Source organism: Dunckerocampus dactyliophorus, chromosome 2 (genome assembly GCF_027744805.1).
Source record: "Dunckerocampus dactyliophorus isolate RoL2022-P2 chromosome 2, RoL_Ddac_1.1, whole genome shotgun sequence".
Lineage (NCBI taxonomy): Eukaryota > Metazoa > Chordata > Actinopteri > Syngnathiformes > Syngnathidae > Dunckerocampus > Dunckerocampus dactyliophorus.
The window spans coordinates 12521843-12539204 of NC_072820.1; the positions used below are offsets into that span (position 1 = coordinate 12521843).

The 17362-nt window shown below is 40.0% G+C and overlaps 2 protein-coding genes across 8 annotated transcripts; one reads left to right on the top strand and one right to left on the bottom strand.

Annotated features, from left to right (window-relative positions):
* Nucleotides 1-212: 212 nt before the first annotated feature.
* LOC129174493 (phospholipid scramblase 2) lies at nt 213-8699 on the top strand. Of its 5 annotated transcripts, XM_054766467.1 has the most exons (8): nt 216-588; nt 2441-2725; nt 2789-2866; nt 2933-3125; nt 6124-6235; nt 6306-6405; nt 6476-6534; nt 7296-8699. In XM_054766467.1, exons 2-8 carry the CDS (start codon nt 2452-2454, stop codon nt 7320-7322), a joined length of 843 nt encoding a protein of 280 aa, XP_054622442.1. In that variant the 5' UTR covers nt 216-588; nt 2441-2451; the 3' UTR covers nt 7323-8699. The 5 variants fall into 5 exon arrangements, with proteins under 5 accessions (XP_054622440.1, XP_054622438.1, XP_054622439.1 ...); XM_054766465.1 differs by lacking the exon at nt 7296-8699 and adding an exon at nt 6657-7181 and having other exon boundaries at nt 213-588; nt 2789-3125; XM_054766464.1 differs by having other exon boundaries at nt 214-588; nt 2789-3125.
* Nucleotides 1979-17240, bottom strand: eif4e2 (eukaryotic translation initiation factor 4E family member 2). 3 transcript variants are annotated; one of them, XR_008567552.1, is made up of 8 exons: nt 16655-17240; nt 14618-14729; nt 14409-14543; nt 13128-13232; nt 12900-13052; nt 12679-12815; nt 2576-7006; nt 1979-2490 (listed from the first exon to the last, which is right to left on the bottom strand). XR_008567552.1 is itself a non-coding variant. In XM_054766469.1 (8 exons), the coding sequence occupies exons 1-7, from the start codon at nt 16756-16758 to the stop codon at nt 9923-9925; spliced, it is 795 nt and encodes a 264-aa protein (XP_054622444.1). In that variant the 5' UTR covers nt 16759-17240; the 3' UTR covers nt 8807-9805; nt 9894-9922. The 3 variants fall into 3 exon arrangements, 2 of the variants coding, with proteins under 2 accessions (XP_054622444.1, XP_054622445.1); XM_054766469.1 differs by lacking the exons at nt 1979-2490; nt 2576-7006 and adding exons at nt 8807-9805; nt 9894-9971; XM_054766470.1 differs by lacking the exons at nt 1979-2490; nt 2576-7006 and adding exons at nt 8807-9805; nt 9894-9971 and having other exon boundaries at nt 12675-12815.
* Nucleotides 17241-17362: the final 122 nt, after the last annotated feature.

Here is a 17362-nt window from a genome sequence, read left to right on the forward strand (position 1 = left end):
CCATCTGTGAAGTGGTGGGCGTATACACAGGGCAGGCTCATCTAGTTTGGGGTGGGTCAGAGGTGGCATCATGTCCATGAGGAACGAGGTTTTTCCTTCATGATATAAAAAAACGAAACTTCAGAAGCACCTCTTCTTTCAAAGTGGAGCGAACAAGCGAGGGAGATGATACATTTTTCCACGTATGCTCATAAAGAAGATCTTGGGACACTATTAGAGCATCATTAAAATGTACATTTTGCACAACCTATTACCTACTCATATATGAACATAACCGTGGTTGACTTCTGCTTATACTTGTACGAGATTTACAAAAATGTTAAAACCCACCTCTCTGAGCAGGATTTCAATTACATGGCTGAGCGGTGCCTTTCTAGCCCAACAAAAGGCAGATCCGGCTGGTTGGCGTGGTAACAGAGGCGGTAGAGAAGATCTCTGGATACACACACACACACACACACATTCACTACTAAGCCAAACATCACTACTTGGTGTTAAACAAACCGCCTCACTCTGTACATCATGACAACACATAGCTCGTCTTCCACATTAGCTGGTGTGTACATCGCAAAACGCTGACCACTGAAGGTAAGCGAGAAACTTTTTACAAACTCTTTTCCCCTCTGCTGTGTGAACTCTTGCAAGAGTTAAGTTTATGTAGCCATAAACTTAATGATAGTGTTGTGGAATGTCAACAAAATATTACAAATTTCATTCTATGATGTTAGCAAGAACAAGCTATCACTCCACACAATGGTGACAACTATGTCAGGTAATATTTGTGAACTTAGCAAAAAAAAAAGCCAAATATACTTTGCCTGTTACATCAACTAAGTGGTTCCCAATTATTTTGTGTCATGCGGGAATCTTTTGCCCCCCCCAATTTGAAATACTATTGAGAAACTGGTATCTATTTATTTATCTGTACTGTACAGACTGAACTCGAAACTCAAAGCAGAAAAATGCAACAAAATGGAAATCTGTGAAGCATACAAGTGTATTCGAGGGTCAAATTGAACGTGTCACGTTTTGAATTTGCGGCGTTGTCTGGCAACCTTGAGGACCAAGTGCAGGTAAAACGTTTTTTTTTTTTAAATTAAAGTTGCTGTTGTGCAACGGCAGGAACACAGCTAAGAGCAATACGTTGACGAGCAACAAACCACATACGACAATGCTTCCACAAAAAAAGGACAGCGCACCTGAAGTAAATAAGGAAGTGACTCAAACAAGAAACTGCTGCGAGTGGTTAACGTAAAGCATGCAAAACCGAAAACAGGGCAAGACAGGAAATAATTACAAAACAAGAATCTAACCACAGGAACCAAGGCATAAAATGGCTGCCCAATGGCAGAAACTGTCACGTTGGCTAACTCAAGGATCGGGACAGTACCCCCCCCTTCCCGCCCCACAAGAACGAATCCCAGACATCCTAAAAGTCCAAAGTCAAAAAGAGGAATAGGTGGTGGGTCGACAGGTGGTGGGTCGCCAGCGGAGGCACCAGGCCGGGAATAGCAGGTCCGGCCGCTGGGGAACCTGGCGAGACCACTGGGAGCAGGACAGGAGGCGAGGAGGGCTGCAGGAACTTGAAAACGCCTTGGTGAGGGGATCGGAACGGGGCCCTTTTCTTGCCGTTGCACTGGAAGCATGGCGGGAGAGAACAAGGGCGGCGACGGGAGTTCAGGCTGCCCCATTATATGAGAAGCATTGCATTAACTCAACTTGTTGATCAGAGCAGTGCTACAATAACTCACTATCACCTCCAGAGGTTAAAATTGGAATTACAACAGGGAATCCATGCACAACACGCTGGGGGAAAAATAAAATTACAATGAGAAAAACAAAATTCCAAGAATGAAGTCTGAAAATCTAATTTAATAAAAAAAACAATAATGGTAATACTTGGAAAAAAAATCTAATTTCTTTTTAATTTTAGTGAGCGAATGTCGAAACACAAGCAAGGTATCTAATTGTGATTTAATGTTAAATGAACAAACAAGGTCTCTGTCCTCAGTCATGAATGTTGATCAGAGAAGTCCTACATTACCCGTTATTGGCTCCTTATGTTAAATGCGGGGTTAAAAGGTGGGGGGGAAACTATATTAGAAAAAAACTAAATTATCATCCACTTTTTCTTCTGTCTTCAGTCACTAATGTTGATTAGAGAAGTGCTACATTAACTCGCTATTGCCTCCGTAGGTTAAATGTGGAATTACAAGAGGGGATCAAAGCGTAGACACGGTATCTCGGAAAAAACTATAACAGAAACGACTGAAAAGAAAAACAGTTAAGTCTTTCATTAGCTTTAATGAGGTTATAATAGTATTGCAAATAATGGGGTCTAATAATAATAATAATAATAATAATAACAACGGGGGTTAAGTGTAGTAATTTCTGGTGAGCTTTACTTCATGACCCCAATCCATCATGTGGAATCCTGCAGGTATCGCCACCATGTCAGCCGTTACCGATCAGCCTCTTCCCTTTGGGCAACTGGAGCGAGAGAAGCACATCCGCATGATCTTCAGAGCTTTCCAGAACAAATGTGACCCCATGTGTGAGTGCCACCTTCACTCACCAGCAGGACACCAACCTCTCCAAACGTCTGGCAAGCTGCAGAACACGAGGAGCGAGGAGTCGTGGCTTGATGGCGCAGGAGGGTCCGACTCTTTGAGTGTGCTGGATGAAGTCAGTGAGTTTCATATCACTGCAAGACCACAGCTACAGGGTGAGTAGCAGTCAGCTGTATAAATTGATGTGGATTGTGTCATCAAGTGACTCCTGATTGTAGGTCCACAGTGTGTTCCACAAAGGATCTACAGCATCGCCTCAGGGGGCAACAAGTCACAACTGTTTGTGGCTGTGGAAGGTAGCATCACACACGTGTCCATGTCCCCCCAGAACATCTCAGCTTTTCTTCATTCCTTCCTTTCAGAGAGTTCATGCGTGTGCCTTCAGTGTTGCGGTCCAGCTCGAGCTTGCTCCCTGCAGGGTTTTGACAAGCAAGGCAACCAGGTTTTCTACTTTGACAGACCTCTCAGAATGGACGGCTGCTGTTTCGGTTGCTGCCTTATGGACATAAGCGCCTACACGGCTCAAAAGCGACTTATCGGGACTGTGTGTCAAAGGTAGGCCACTCGAGAACTACAGGTCATCATTAATACCCTGGACAAATTTGGAGCTAAAGTGAATTTTTAGTTAGTGAATGTAAATATTTTACAAAATATCATCCCTCACAATATTGCAGGGTTTTTTTGTGGAAATTAATCAATGAATAAATGATTGCTCATGGTAGACTATGGTCTATTATTAGTGAAAACATATTGAAATACAACTGATATGTAGTATTCTGGTCACTAGGTGGCAGTAATGCCACAAACCATTGAGACATTACCTTACATTACCTTAACACTGCATGAAGTCATGAAGTCAGCCATGTAATGTCCGACATGATAGAGTGAAAAAAAAGTTCTCTTTCGATCCCGTGTGGAAGTGGTAAGTTTTTGGCTTGTTAAGTTTAGAAAAAAATGAATTCGAGGCTAGCTGGTTAGCTCTCTAGCTTGTGGCCATCTTGAGTCCCTGCAGCAAACGAGTTGCAATGTGGTGTAAAAAATGAATATTAGGAGTGTAAAAGTGACTATAGGGGTGTTATTTCATGTATACAGGGCTCTAATAATGTTAAAAACTGTACTTAGAAAGTCATAAACAGGTTTTCTATGCTCTAAAAAAATAGAAAATATTGCATTTATTAACACTGAATCCTATATCGCGGAAATTCATGTAACGCAGTTGGGTCTGGGACCATTTAACAGCTATAAGGACGACTGTAAACAGTAGGATGGATATTTTTATTTATTATTATGTTTTTTACATGTTGACAAAATGTTTCATGTAGATAGTTATTCATACCCTTTTACATTACAAGCTTTTTAATATTTTTGCCATTTTTTTCTGTAATAATGTTATTATTATATGTAATAATATGTATTATCTAATCATTATGTTTTTAATCAGGCATGTCCAATGGTCTAAATCAGGGGTGTCCAAACTTTTTCCAGCAAAGGACCACATACTGAACAATGAAAGGATGCGAGGGCCACTTTGATATTTCGTAAACCAACACATTGAGATATGCTAAGAAGCTAAATGTAGCTCAAGAAAAAACTGCATTTCATCTTTGTAATATATCTGTAATATAGGTGAAATGCTACTAAAAAGGACGTCTTTTCTATAAAAATTGTTTATTCTTGTAAAATTGCAACTTTTGTTCTTCATTCGATTATGCCTTTTTCCCCTCAATATTTTGACTTCATTCCCATAAAATTACAGCTGTTTTTTTACCATTTCTGCTGGGGCTTTATTTAAAATTTACCAACTAGTTCATTTCAGCTTTCCTCTTGTAAATTTTCTTCTCGTCATTATAACTTTATGTCTTTTAAAACAATAACATATTTTTTCTGCATTTCATCATTGTTACTGAAATGATATTTTTCCTCATTTTACAATTTTATTCTCATAAAATTACAACTGTTTTTTGCAACTATTTTTTTCTGTTAATATTTTTATTTTGCTCTGGTAAAATTTCTGCTGTTGTTTTTTTTTTGGGGTATAATTTTCCAAATATTTCAACTTTCTTCTCCTAATATTTGGACTTTATTCCTGTTATAAATTTGCACCCAACCTATGTTCCCAAAAATTACAACTTTATTCATTGTGTTTGACTTTTAAAAAAAAGTTATTTAATATTTAACTTCATGCTACAAACATTTTCCCTCATAATATTTATTCTTGTGAAAATATGGCTTTTTTTACTTGCTAGATTACAACTCTTCTTTTCATATTTTTACTTTTGATTGATTTGCCCACTTTTGCTGTTGTTGTTGTTTTTTTTTAAGTCTCTTTGTGAAATTACATTTTCAGACTGTGCTGCGGGCCGATAAAATCACCGTCGCGGGCCGCAAATGGCCCCCGGGCCGCACTATGGACACCACCGGTCTAAATGTATAGTGCATGGATTACAGTCCAATAATTTTGTGTCCCCATAGAATCAGAAATTTGAATAATTTTCAGAATATAATTAGAAAATAAAAAGCAAAAAAATGATCATTGTGAATGTAATGCAACATGTACTTGCTTCATTTCAGCTAAACGACACACATGCTCAAAATGTAGTGAGGGTATGAATAATTTTCGGATTTACTGTTTTTAAAGCCATGCCTGAAGATGCTGATTTGTAAGGATTTGCAATCAAATTCATTCATACGCTATCACATGAAAACGTGGCAGCGATCCATTATAAAAACAATAATAGTTGCATTATATTTTCCATAATTTGATTCATTTTTCAACTGGTACTTTTTTATTTTAAGCACGGAAGTCGTTTCATCGTTTTAATGGTTAGCTAGTACATTAACTTCTTGACTTCTTCTACAGCTTCCACTACTAGAGGTGACTCAGAATGGCATGTATCCCTATATAACTCACTATCTCCCCTGTGTATGCAAGTGGCATTTACAGGAAGGGATGCTCTTGATTTGAAAATGACCAAAAAGATGAGATGCAAAAATAGAGCTCTTATTCCAATGCAATTCTTTTCCATTAATTTATCTAATTTGCAAGAGTGAATTTCATGATCGGTCTGAGACAGGTTCCTTGACTTTCTCAAACTGCACGTGTCATGTGAGCCTTTTTCCAGAGCAGTAAATAGCAGTGAAAGCCACACAGCTCCGCAGAGGTCTAAACCAGAGAGGGTTCATTGCACTAAGCAGCTGTTTGCATGGAGCCACAAGTGACAGCACCGCACAAGCCTGACAGGGAAGGAATGTGCCATCCTTCCTAAAGGGAGGAACGGAACACCAAAATAATTCAACCTTCATAGAGCATAAATGATGCTCTGGATGCCTGGACTGGCAGAGGTTTGAGTGATCCACTTGGTATAAATATTCCATTTGTAGAGCCAGATTAAAGTCTGTCCCAGTATGAACTTTTGGGACAAGCCAGAAGAAAACAATTCTGGTGCTGCCGCATCATGACAGCTGAAGGCCTGGTTGCCAGGTCCCTCTCTGTGGGGTTCTGTAAGGAGATAGTCCATGTTCTGTCTGTCTGTATGTGGGCCTGTGTTTCCAGGTGGAGCATGTTCACCCCCCTGATGGAAGTCAAAGATGCTGAGGGAGCGTCTGCAGCCAGAATTCAGGGGCCGTGCTGCCCAAGCCGCTGCTTGACAAACCAGCAATTCCAGGTATTATCACAAATGACTATTTTAGCACCATTACCGCATACATTGTCACACCTTTTATTTATTTTATAAGATTATCTCAAACATTGGGGAGAGAATTGGCACCATATGGAAGAAATGGCCTGGCTTTCACCAGGAGCATAATATGGACCATGAATATTTCGGGATGGAGGGTGAGTTTTTTCATGCAGCTCTAATGTGTTTTGTTGGAAAATAAAATAAATGACATTTTCATTTGTGCAGTGCCGATAAACGTGGATTCGCAAACCAAACTGTTGCTACTGGCAGCAACATTCTTACTGGTGAGCATCTGTTTTCATTTATTTTTTGTCATATTTTTAATGGGTTAGAAGAATCTTTCTGCATCTTCTTAAATCCTATTTCATCGCCAGTGTTGTATTGAGCAGATTTTTTTTCCCTTTAGACTGCAAACTAGTTGACCGCCTCTGCTGGTCCCAGTCAAGTAGTGCACACTCCATTTGACCTCAATCGCTTCCAAGACACAATTAATCCACAGTCAATGTCACACAGTTGACAGAATTCTTATGAATAATATGCCCATCTATAGTTTTGGCAGTTGAACACCAACTTTTTAAAGAAAACATTCATGAGGGCCGCATGGTGGTCTCGTGGTTAGCATGTTGGCCAACACAGTAACAGTCTGGAGATCGGGAAGACCAGGGTTCGATTCTCCCTTGGGCATTTCTGTGTGGAGTTTGCATGTTCTCCCCGTGCGTGGGTTCCTGTGCGTGCGTGGGTTTTCTCCCGGTCCTCCTGTTTGGATGTTTCCCACATTCCAAAAACATGCATGTTAGGTTAATTGGCAACTCTAAATTGTCCATAGGTATGAATGTGAGTGTGAATGGTTGTTTGTCTATATGTGCCCTGCGATTGGCTGGCGACCAGTCGAAGGTGTATCCCACCTGTCACCCGAAATCAGCTGGGATAGGCTCCAGCATGCCCCCCCGACCCTCAAGAGGAGAAGCGGTATAGAAAATGGATGAATGGACATTCATTAGTGTATTAAAATGTTAAAACACTTGTTTCTTTGATCTCTTCACAGAATTACATGTTCTTTGAGATGAGCTGAAGACAACAAGAATTGGTAAAATGAGATTATCCATTAAAAAAAAAGTTAAAAAAAATACACACACACACACACACACATATATATATATATATATCAAAAAATAAAAAAATACTTTCACCCATTATCATGAGGCGGTATTTATATTGAATTCTGAACATATTTTGTGTATTTACTGTCAGTAAAATGACTAAAATGTACAGGTGGATCTCAAATTAGAATATCACACAAACATTTCAGTTCAGACTAAGAGACCTTGGGGGTATTCTGCCAAGTGAGTTTCTTAACCTGGACAGGACCAGGTTAGGTGCAGGCTTTCAGCTTAAAATCAGCTATGAACGTGCCACTGTTTCATTGTTTCTAACTAATTCGGAGATGGCGTCACTATTTATTTGGCTACGGAGCACTTGAGGGGACATGGAGAAACAACAAAAAAATAAAGCTCACACGAGCATCAGGAATATTAATAATTAGGCCAACGTTAGCAGACATACATGTCACAGCAGTCCTTGCGTGAGCACTAAGCCTGTTCGTCTTCTTATATTACAATATTTGCTGGAGGAATAAGCGCCCTGAGGCATCAATCAAATGGACGAAAACACTTGTTTATTATAACCAGAAAAAATGGTAAAAAAACAAAAAAGGTTGCCAGAAAACACTTCAACACTGCCATCTATTGGTCACAACGAGATACAGCATTTGAAAACAAGAAGACATATTTCAAAGGTGAAAAAAAGACAGTTGTTGCTCCAATTATTATTATTATTTTTATTTTATTATTATTATTATTATTATTTTAATGGGTAAGTGTTAAAATGTTAAAGTGGTGGAATGTTGAGCTTTGATATCTAAAAAGACTAGTAGGGCATCGTTAGTATAATAAACCAGTGTTAGCCTGTCAGCGGTCCTCGCTCGCTCTATTGGCGGCGACAGTGTTGCTTTTAGCAATCATAATCTTTTGGGAACTCCTCATAACACTCCATAATAATTACTCATTTTTTGTCAAATAGACCAGCCGGGAAGGCTACGTTTTTGAGCGGAAGTAGAATAATATGACATCAAACAGCCCCTTTTTTGTGAACGCACACTGAGACCAAAGCGGAGAACTGGACTTGACAAAGTTAGCTGATAACCACCGTTGCAGTATCGTTTAGTTCTGTTTGGGGAACTTAGGTTTTGTTGAGCTGTATCTTGAGCACAAAGCCTGGGTTGGTTGAGCCGCAGAATACCCCCCTAGTAAAGTCTCAGGACATTTTGGCAGTTCAGAACCAGTAATTTTAAAGTTTTCAAATGTTATGAGATACTGAATTTGATACTGAGCTGTAATCATAAAATGATAAAATACATTCTTGAAATACTTATATGTGTATATATGTGTGTGTGTGTGTGTGTATGTATATACTGTATATATATATATATATATATATATATCTATATATATATATATATATATATATTTGAATTGAAATACTGAAATAAATTAACTTTACAAACTTTATATTCTAATTTATTGAGATGCACCTGTATACATAAGAGGCACTGACACGGTTTAGCAGCAGCTGCATTTTTCATTTATTGCTATTTATCCATCAAGCAAACGTCCACCCATGCCTTCTCACACACAACCACACCCATCATCTCGCCACCACATGAGTGGCGTTTACAGTTTTCACAATGGACGACATGTGGTTCTCCAGCATACTTCTAATGAATGTGTCAGACTTCAAGCTTAGCTTCATTACTCGTACTACAAAATAGCAGATAGTCTTTACGCCTGCCATTTGAGGACTTTAAAGCATAGTCAGCCATTCCTTGGACGAGTTGAGCGCCAGGTGAAGGCAAGACTGACAGTAAGGGAAGATAGTAACGGGTGAGGCACAGTGATACAGGCAGCGTGGCAGTCCATTCATGAGACGCCAGTTGTATATCTGCCCCACACGGGATGCTCCTGGTTGGGATTCCACTTCTCCAGGTCAGGGGAGGAGGATTGTTGCTGATTTAATTCTTTCTTTTAAACAATCTGTACTTACAGATACAGTATATTATACAGAGAAACAGTAAAAAAGCTGGAAATAGAGGAATTGTAGTTAAAATGCAGCACACAAACCCTTTTTGAGTCCCAAAACAAACCTAGCAGAAAGTAGTTTGATGTGAATGGACAATGACTTGGGGTTGATGCATGTGGCCAGTTTGAGACAAAACTGGCAGACATTACCAGTCCACTCTTGAATTACAACTTGCTATAAAAGTAAAAAATAAATCTGAGGCTTTCAGTCTTCTCTGGTTGGTTAAAAATAATGCTCTGTTCGCCTTGTTTCTGCTCAAAGGCCTTTCTGCTCATTTCCAAGCTGACACAAAGAAGGAATGCTCTTCTCGTCTCGTGTTCCCGGCCTTCACTCGCTTGGGTCGATCCACACAGAGGATATCACCCCACCGCGGACTTCTTACGCCCGCTCCCCAACAGCAACGTCACGTATAAAACACACCTGCAGCAGGATGCGACAAGGACGTTTGTAGTGCTGAATCACGCAATGGATTGGCAGATATTAGCAGTTAACAGAACCAGTTCCAAACCTTGCAGAGGTTTGTGGCGTCATGAGGGGCTAACGTCCGCCGCTAGCATTCACCAGACCATGGAAGTCTTCCCAGGCTCTGCAAACAAGCGCCAGATCATTCCCAGATTCCCAAAACTTTACCTCAACACAACTACTACTGCTTGGCTGTATAACCACAACATAGCCCTGAAGACATGTAGATGAATTCAACTAAAAGCTAAACTAATAGAATAGTCTATACATGTTAGAAGCTCGTATTATGACATTATCAGGCACCAGATGAATGACATAAGAGATTAATCATAGGTTTAGTGCTTCAGCAGCACCAATGCTGTATCTCTTAAAAATCAGGACATATTTTAGCAATCGTTATTAGAGATACCCCGGTCCCGGGACCAATTTTTGACTTTTTTTCTTGATCAGGAATCAGAGGTTGAGCCCACCTAATCTTAAAGTGCTTTGGTTTTGCAGCAGGTCGGAAGGTAAACAAAGCCATGTCAGCCGCGTGGAAGTACTGAAAATGAAAATAGTCCTACAACCACTTGCAATGTCTGGAAAATGACAATTTCAAGGGGTGGTACTGGCAGAGCTGCATTCGATACCACAATACAGTCGTCCCTCGTTGATCGCAGTTAACTGGTTCCAGACCCGACCGCGATGAGTGACCGCGGGATTCAATATTAAGAAATTAAATATTTCCGTAGGTAGAGCGTAGAAAACCTGTTTATGACCTTCGGAATCGAGCCTTGTACACATGAAATAACACCCATATAGTCAGCTTTACAATCCCATTATTCTTTGTTTACACCACATTGCTCAACTGTAATGCGCAGGCTACGGGATCACTGCAGGGACACAAGAGACAGCTAGCGAGCTAAATTGTTCGCCTCCAATTTATTGACTGTATTCTAGACTTAAGAAGTCTTTAACACCGAGTGGGAAGAAGGACAAAGAAGCCAAAAACGTACCACTTCCACACTAAATGGGAGGAAAACTCATGTTGGACATGTCATGGCTGACTACATGCAGTGTGAAGATACTGTAATAACATCATGTCTCATCAATGGAACATTACTGATGCCTAGCCACCAGAATACTACATATACCTTTGTCTTTCAATATTTTTTGACTAATAATACGCCATAGTCAACCACAAAACAGTGATCATTTATAAATTAATTCCTTTTTGAAAAAACGCAGTAGAGCGAGGGAACGAAAATCGAACCGCAATATTGCGAGAGACGACTGTACCACAAATCGAATACGAATATCTGAGGACCAAACAAGTAAAAAGTGGTTAGCATGGTCACTGACGAAAAGGCTGCTACGCCAAAGAAACCAACTCTGGACTTTTGGAGGAAAGACAAATATGCAAAAAGCGATCAAAAAGGAAAAGAAGATCAGTGCAAAGATAGTCAAATTTATTGCGTCGGACAACCAACCGACCTCCGTTGTGGATTGTGGGGTTTTGCAGTCTTTTCAATGTATGGATCCACGCTTATGTGCTGCAATCACAACACTATGTTGCCAACACTGCCTTACTGCAGTCGTACAAAAAACAACAGGAAAAAATACAACTGTTGATTTCGAACAGAACCCGACAGTTGTATGTTTCACCACGGATATATGGAGGTCTGATGTTTGTCCCATTACATTTTACAATACTGCACCAAGTCCATGTGTGATTTGACTATTTTTCTAAAATAATAAAGTAAAGCTGGTTTAATTCACTGTAAGAGCTTTGTTTCATGGGATTTACAACAATACTAGCAAATTAGGAATTGAAGCTTTGTAAAAATGTGTTATTGTGTGTACTTTAGTTACTTTTAGTACAACTATTGTAGTAGAACTTTTAGTTACATTTTCAGTTCCATAATCTCTAATAACATTGTCAAAGTATTGGATCGGGTCTCGAGATCGCAATCAAATTCTATTCTCAAGAGACAATATGACAGAAATGAAATTTGGATATACTGCACTTTGGATACTGCTTTATCATGTTTGTTCAACTTTCCCTTTCAATTTGGTATCAAATTAATATGCAGATTTAAATCATAGCGATTGCAAGTGGACAAAAGTGAAGCTCAAGTTCAACCCATTCACAAGGGAAGGATCCCGACATCTGGCTGAAATAAAAGACATGTAGGACGAATACTTAGATAATTTATTCATCTATAAGAGAAATTCACATCTTATCTATTTAGCGGTGCTCATGTCAAACTTTTATCAAAATGTGACCATTAACAATACAAATTTTTAAACCTAGTATTACTTCCTATAAAATGTATTAACCGATTAATCATGTTGAAGGGGTACGCCATATTTTGGTCCTTTTATGCATTACCGTAACCTCCTTACTGGGCGCCTTGTTTTCACATAGCAACATAGAAATGAACGCTTACACCTACCATTAACTCGTCGCTAGCCGGCTAGTAGCTGGCCGGTGTGGTGTGGCAAGGTAGTTTTATTCAGAAGGCTTTATTGATGGAATAAGTGTTTCCCATTGCGTGCATTCTTATCTGCGTTTTTTTTCAATCTGTTTTTATAGCTTTAGAATGCACAGAAAAGAGAGAGACATGTGTTCATGTCTCACATAAGGATTGTGGATGATGGGCAAAATTAAAGTGCAGTTTTCCTTACTCTTAACATGTATGCAAGGACTTGTATAATTCCTGAGATATACTGTATATATACTGTAATAAAAATGCTTGTTGAAATGTGAGGGTTGTACTCGTGTGGATGAGATACAGTATACAGTATGTGTATATGTGAGAGAGAATAAAAACAGGAAGAGACATACATACTTAATGCTGTCTGTGTGTGTCTTGTACTCCATGATGGTGTTGGGGGGCAGGTTCAGGACTCGCCGCAGTGTATCTCTGATACGGGCTGTGGTAGCCCGGTCGCTCGCTGTTTTGTTCCAGATGGAGATGATGTCCTCCTTGATGAAGACGTGGATCAAACAAGGTGTTGGTTTTAAGAATGTCACACTCTTCCTACTACTACTGCGTCCACGTGTGTCTACCTGGAAGCGGACAGACACAACGGCGCCGCAGATCTCCTCTCCGACCATGAACTGCTCTCCCAGCATTGCCAGAATGAGGTTCTCCCAGCAGCGTGACGCCAAGCCTTTCCTCAGACGGATGATCCACTTCCCACCCATCTTGTTAGCATCATCCTGCACAGAATCATATTATCCATACAGCTCAGTTGAAGTCATACCGTGATCTATGATACACACCAAGATGCTCACCTCCCACATGGGTTTAATGCCTTCTTTGAAGAGATGGAAGTCACTGTGGCCTGTTAGGTCGCCTGGTCGGATCATGTGACTGTAGAAACGCCAGAACTGCTCCACCTTTGGAAGAAATGTTTACCAGCGTCAGGCAGGAGAACCATATTGGCATCATCAAGCACCAACATTGCCAGAGCTAAGAGAGTCGATATAAAATTCATACTATTCTCCATTAAATGTACTCCAAAACTAGGGCATGTCGATTTTATAGCTCTTGCGATACATTGATATTTTGTTTCTGAAGAAAGAATTGATTTCTCAACTGCAGAAACTCGGGAAATACCACCAACCTCCAAGCCCACCTCAAACGTCACCACCCGGACAAGGTAATGCTTACTGGCTACCTCATTTGTTCAATAAAGCTGTCAAATAACCTGTTCACAACAGGCCACCCGATACACTTTTTGCTCCAATTAAATGTTCATTATCCTGTACTTTGTTTACGTTTCAAATGACTGCAAGCCACAATTTGCACTTTCAATACATGAAACTCCTTTTTTCATCACATCTTTGATTCATTTCATCATCCAGCATGAAGATGTTGACTCTGTCCAGTCAGAGCCACATACTGTGTAACTGATGCCTTCGCTTTTCCATTCAATTCAATTCAATTCATTCAATCCAAGTCATAAGAAGCCAACAAAATCACAGTCCCTTCAAAATCTTTCAGAAAATGATGTAAGTGTATCGAATGGTATCGTCGCCATGAGCTAAATTGTGTGTATCTCCACAGGCCTATTCAAAATCATGAAAGGAAAAATTTCATAAAACATATTTCCTTATATTAAGGCAAAGTGCTTTTATTTACTCAGCTTTTACGGACAATGTGTTTATTATTAGGGAGGACTTTTTTCCATGTATTGCTCTAATGAATTTTTATAACAAAATTAAATAATATTCTTCTGTTTGACATCACTCGTTTTACTAACCAATACTGAGAATAATGGGACAGTCCAAAGAACTCTGACGATCTAAGGAGAATTATGCTGCCAAAAAGAAACTACCCGCTCAAGTGAATCAAGATAACTAACAAGAAGTTAATATGGCTTGGCCTTGTCAGGTTAAAAGATATTCTGTAACCTTCAGCACCACTTATTTCAAGATGTAGATGTCCAGTTAATCAATCGTTAAGTAGAGCCCCCTATTGAGGAAATACAGTATCTAAGTTGAGGTTTTTATTTTATGTAGTATTTTAAAAGGGGGTGTCAACTTCTAATATTCAAAGGAGACATGACGAACCGAGGCAAAGCTGCCAATCTGTTTGATGTTCTGCTCGTAGCTCTGAGTGCTCGCTGGTCGCCCTGGGTTTCGTCTGGAGTACCAAAAAGTGTAGTTGTACTGAAGAGGGTGCTCACCGGCCCCCGGTACCACCATCTATCATACAGAGAAGAAGTTGCAGTGGTGTTGACTACACATGAGTGTGTCACTATCTGACACTGCAAGCTCACCTTTTTCTTTGCAGAGTTCTGCTCCTTGTCCTCCTCTTCGATTTTTTCCTTCTCACCGTCTTTCGGTGAGCCTTGGTCCTGGTCGTGGTCACCGCTGTCGTCATCTTTCAGACTGGGTTTGATGAAAACACAAACATTTCACTCATATTAACTTGAGCCTGTCACGATAATCGATAACTCGAACGATTAAAAAAAAGAAAAGAAGTCGATAATTTTGCCGCCTCGATAAATTGACATGTGCATATATGCCTGTTTGTTTCAATCGTGTCTGTGTACCACACAGCTGGATGACAAGAGGGTTCACTCTGCATGTGTCTGTGTGCATTGGTTCTCTAGTGGAATGAACAGAGAGAGTGAACCCTCCTCTCACATGGGGGAAAAAAAAGGGCTGGCCAAATATAAGACACAAGGACTATATTTTTGGAAAAAAAAACTACTGAAAACTAGTGAAATTATCTGTCCATGCAGCAAGTAAATTTTACTTGGTCGGAAGTCCTAAATTAAGATTTCTATAGAAATATGCAGAACTGAAATCCATGATTTACGATTTTTATGTCTAAAAATAAGCAGGACCTTTAAGCTGGAAATAATTATTTTTAGAATAAAATATATATATATTTTTTTACCTTATTACAACTGACAAAAAGTGAAATGTTCCTGAAATATTAACATGTTTTTAAGTGAAAATTACCTAAGGCATCCTTCTGTCTCAAGAAGAAGGAGCAAAGTGGGTGAAATGTCTTGCACAACTCTGTGTTACTAATGTACTAATGTATTAATCCGCCTATATATTACACCATCACATGCACCTAACTAGTTCTCTTACTTTTTGTGCAGTATTAATAATTCGGCACAGTTCGTACGTAACCACAAAATGTCATATCTCGGAATGCCATAAGCCAAGGACCACCTGCAATCATAAATGAAGTCATACAGTCGTCCCTCGCTAAATTGCGGTTCGAATAACACTCCCTCACTCTATCACTGTTTTGCAAAAATGAATGAATGAATAAATGATGTTTTGTGGTTGACTATGGCCTATTATTAGGGGTGTCACGAGACACGAGACGATACACAAGGTTGGGTCTACGAGAATGAGACAAGACAAGGATCACGGGGGTAAGCTGGAGCCTATCCCAGCTGACTTCGGGCGAGAGGCGGGGTACGCCCTGGACTGGTCGCCAGCCAATCGCAGGGCACATACATACAAACAAGCATTCACACTCACATTCATACCTATGGACAATTTACAGTTACCAATTAACCTAACATGCATGTTTTTGGAATGTGGGGGGGAAACCGGAGTACCCGGAGAAAACCCACGCACGCACGGGGAGAACATGCAAACTCCACACAGAGATACCCAACGGAGATTCGAACCCAGGTCATCCCAATGAAAACTCAACACTTTGACAATTGTATTTTTTTGTGTTTTCTACAAGAATGTGTCATTTATGCATGTTTGGCTAAGTGACACATCAATGTAATATTGGCGACAGAAAAAGACAAGAAATAAGATAATAAAGCGTCAGTTCAAATACGTAGTAGTGATTTAATGGTGGTTGTAAGTGTCAAATGACAGCACTTCTAGCTGCAGATGTCATGAATGTTGTAGTGTACATGTGCAAACCTAGAACAATTAGCACACGTCATTTAACAAGCTACCTGTTCGTCTTTCAAGCGGCAATGGGTGTCTAGTTTGAGCCGAGCGTGCACGGTCTCTCCACCGCCACTCAACAACTGCCATGCCGTGGATTTGAGGCCTACACTCACAGCAAGGCTAAGCTAACAACATTCAAAGTTCTCAGTGATAGCTTGTCAAAATATTTGAATTTGGAGACATGTTTTATTCCGAACATGCGTGTGAAACTAAACCTATCATTCGTGTGTTTATAGGTTCAAATTGGAAGCAACAGCATGCATTTGACCAGACACACCTCTCATTTTTACAACGCAGCACTCAAAGACAAAGTTATTTGCACTGCATATTTGGGCACCTTCCTCCCGGACATTACAAACACATCATAAAGTACTTACGCGTCAAATTTGTTGTTCATTATTTTCTCAATAGAAGTCTTTAGTAGGGCGACCTCAGCCTCCTCCTGTCCTGAATTCCGCAGGAACGGCGGCGCGCACGGCATGGCAGGAGTGGTAGTGATGGTGCGCGCACGCACACAGACCGACCGGGGGCCACTTGCTAGGCAAAGGATTTGTTGGACGAGTTTGATTGAAAAGTCCAACACCCCAAAAGTTGTATAATCTGGGGTCTGACCACAATTTTCTGAAAAATATGGCTAAAAATGTTGGCGTTATAAACCGTTATCATGCGAGACGCCAGCAAATATAAAAAAAAAAAAAAAATCAGAGCAATTGAACTGGCAGCCTGAGGCCCAAACCCAGCCAGGTAATGACATAAAACTCTCCCGCAAGTTAAGTTCAAAACTTGGGAGAGAGAGACAGACAGACTAATCAGACTGCAGCAGACTCCTAAAAACACCAGTGCATATCAAGACCTTTGCCTTGTACATTACGTCCTTAAAAGAAGCAGAGCAATCCTGCCATTTAGAGGTTCTTTGAACACTCCTGTCATGTCGCTATAGTTTGGAAATTAGAACTTGTTAGCCACTGTATTGGCAAAATCAATATTTCCATGATATAAACTTTTGCTCTGTGTTGATGCCATTATTTTTGTGTCAACTTTTCACCCCTTATGCTTGTGTAATCCTTATCGCATTTTTGTAAAAC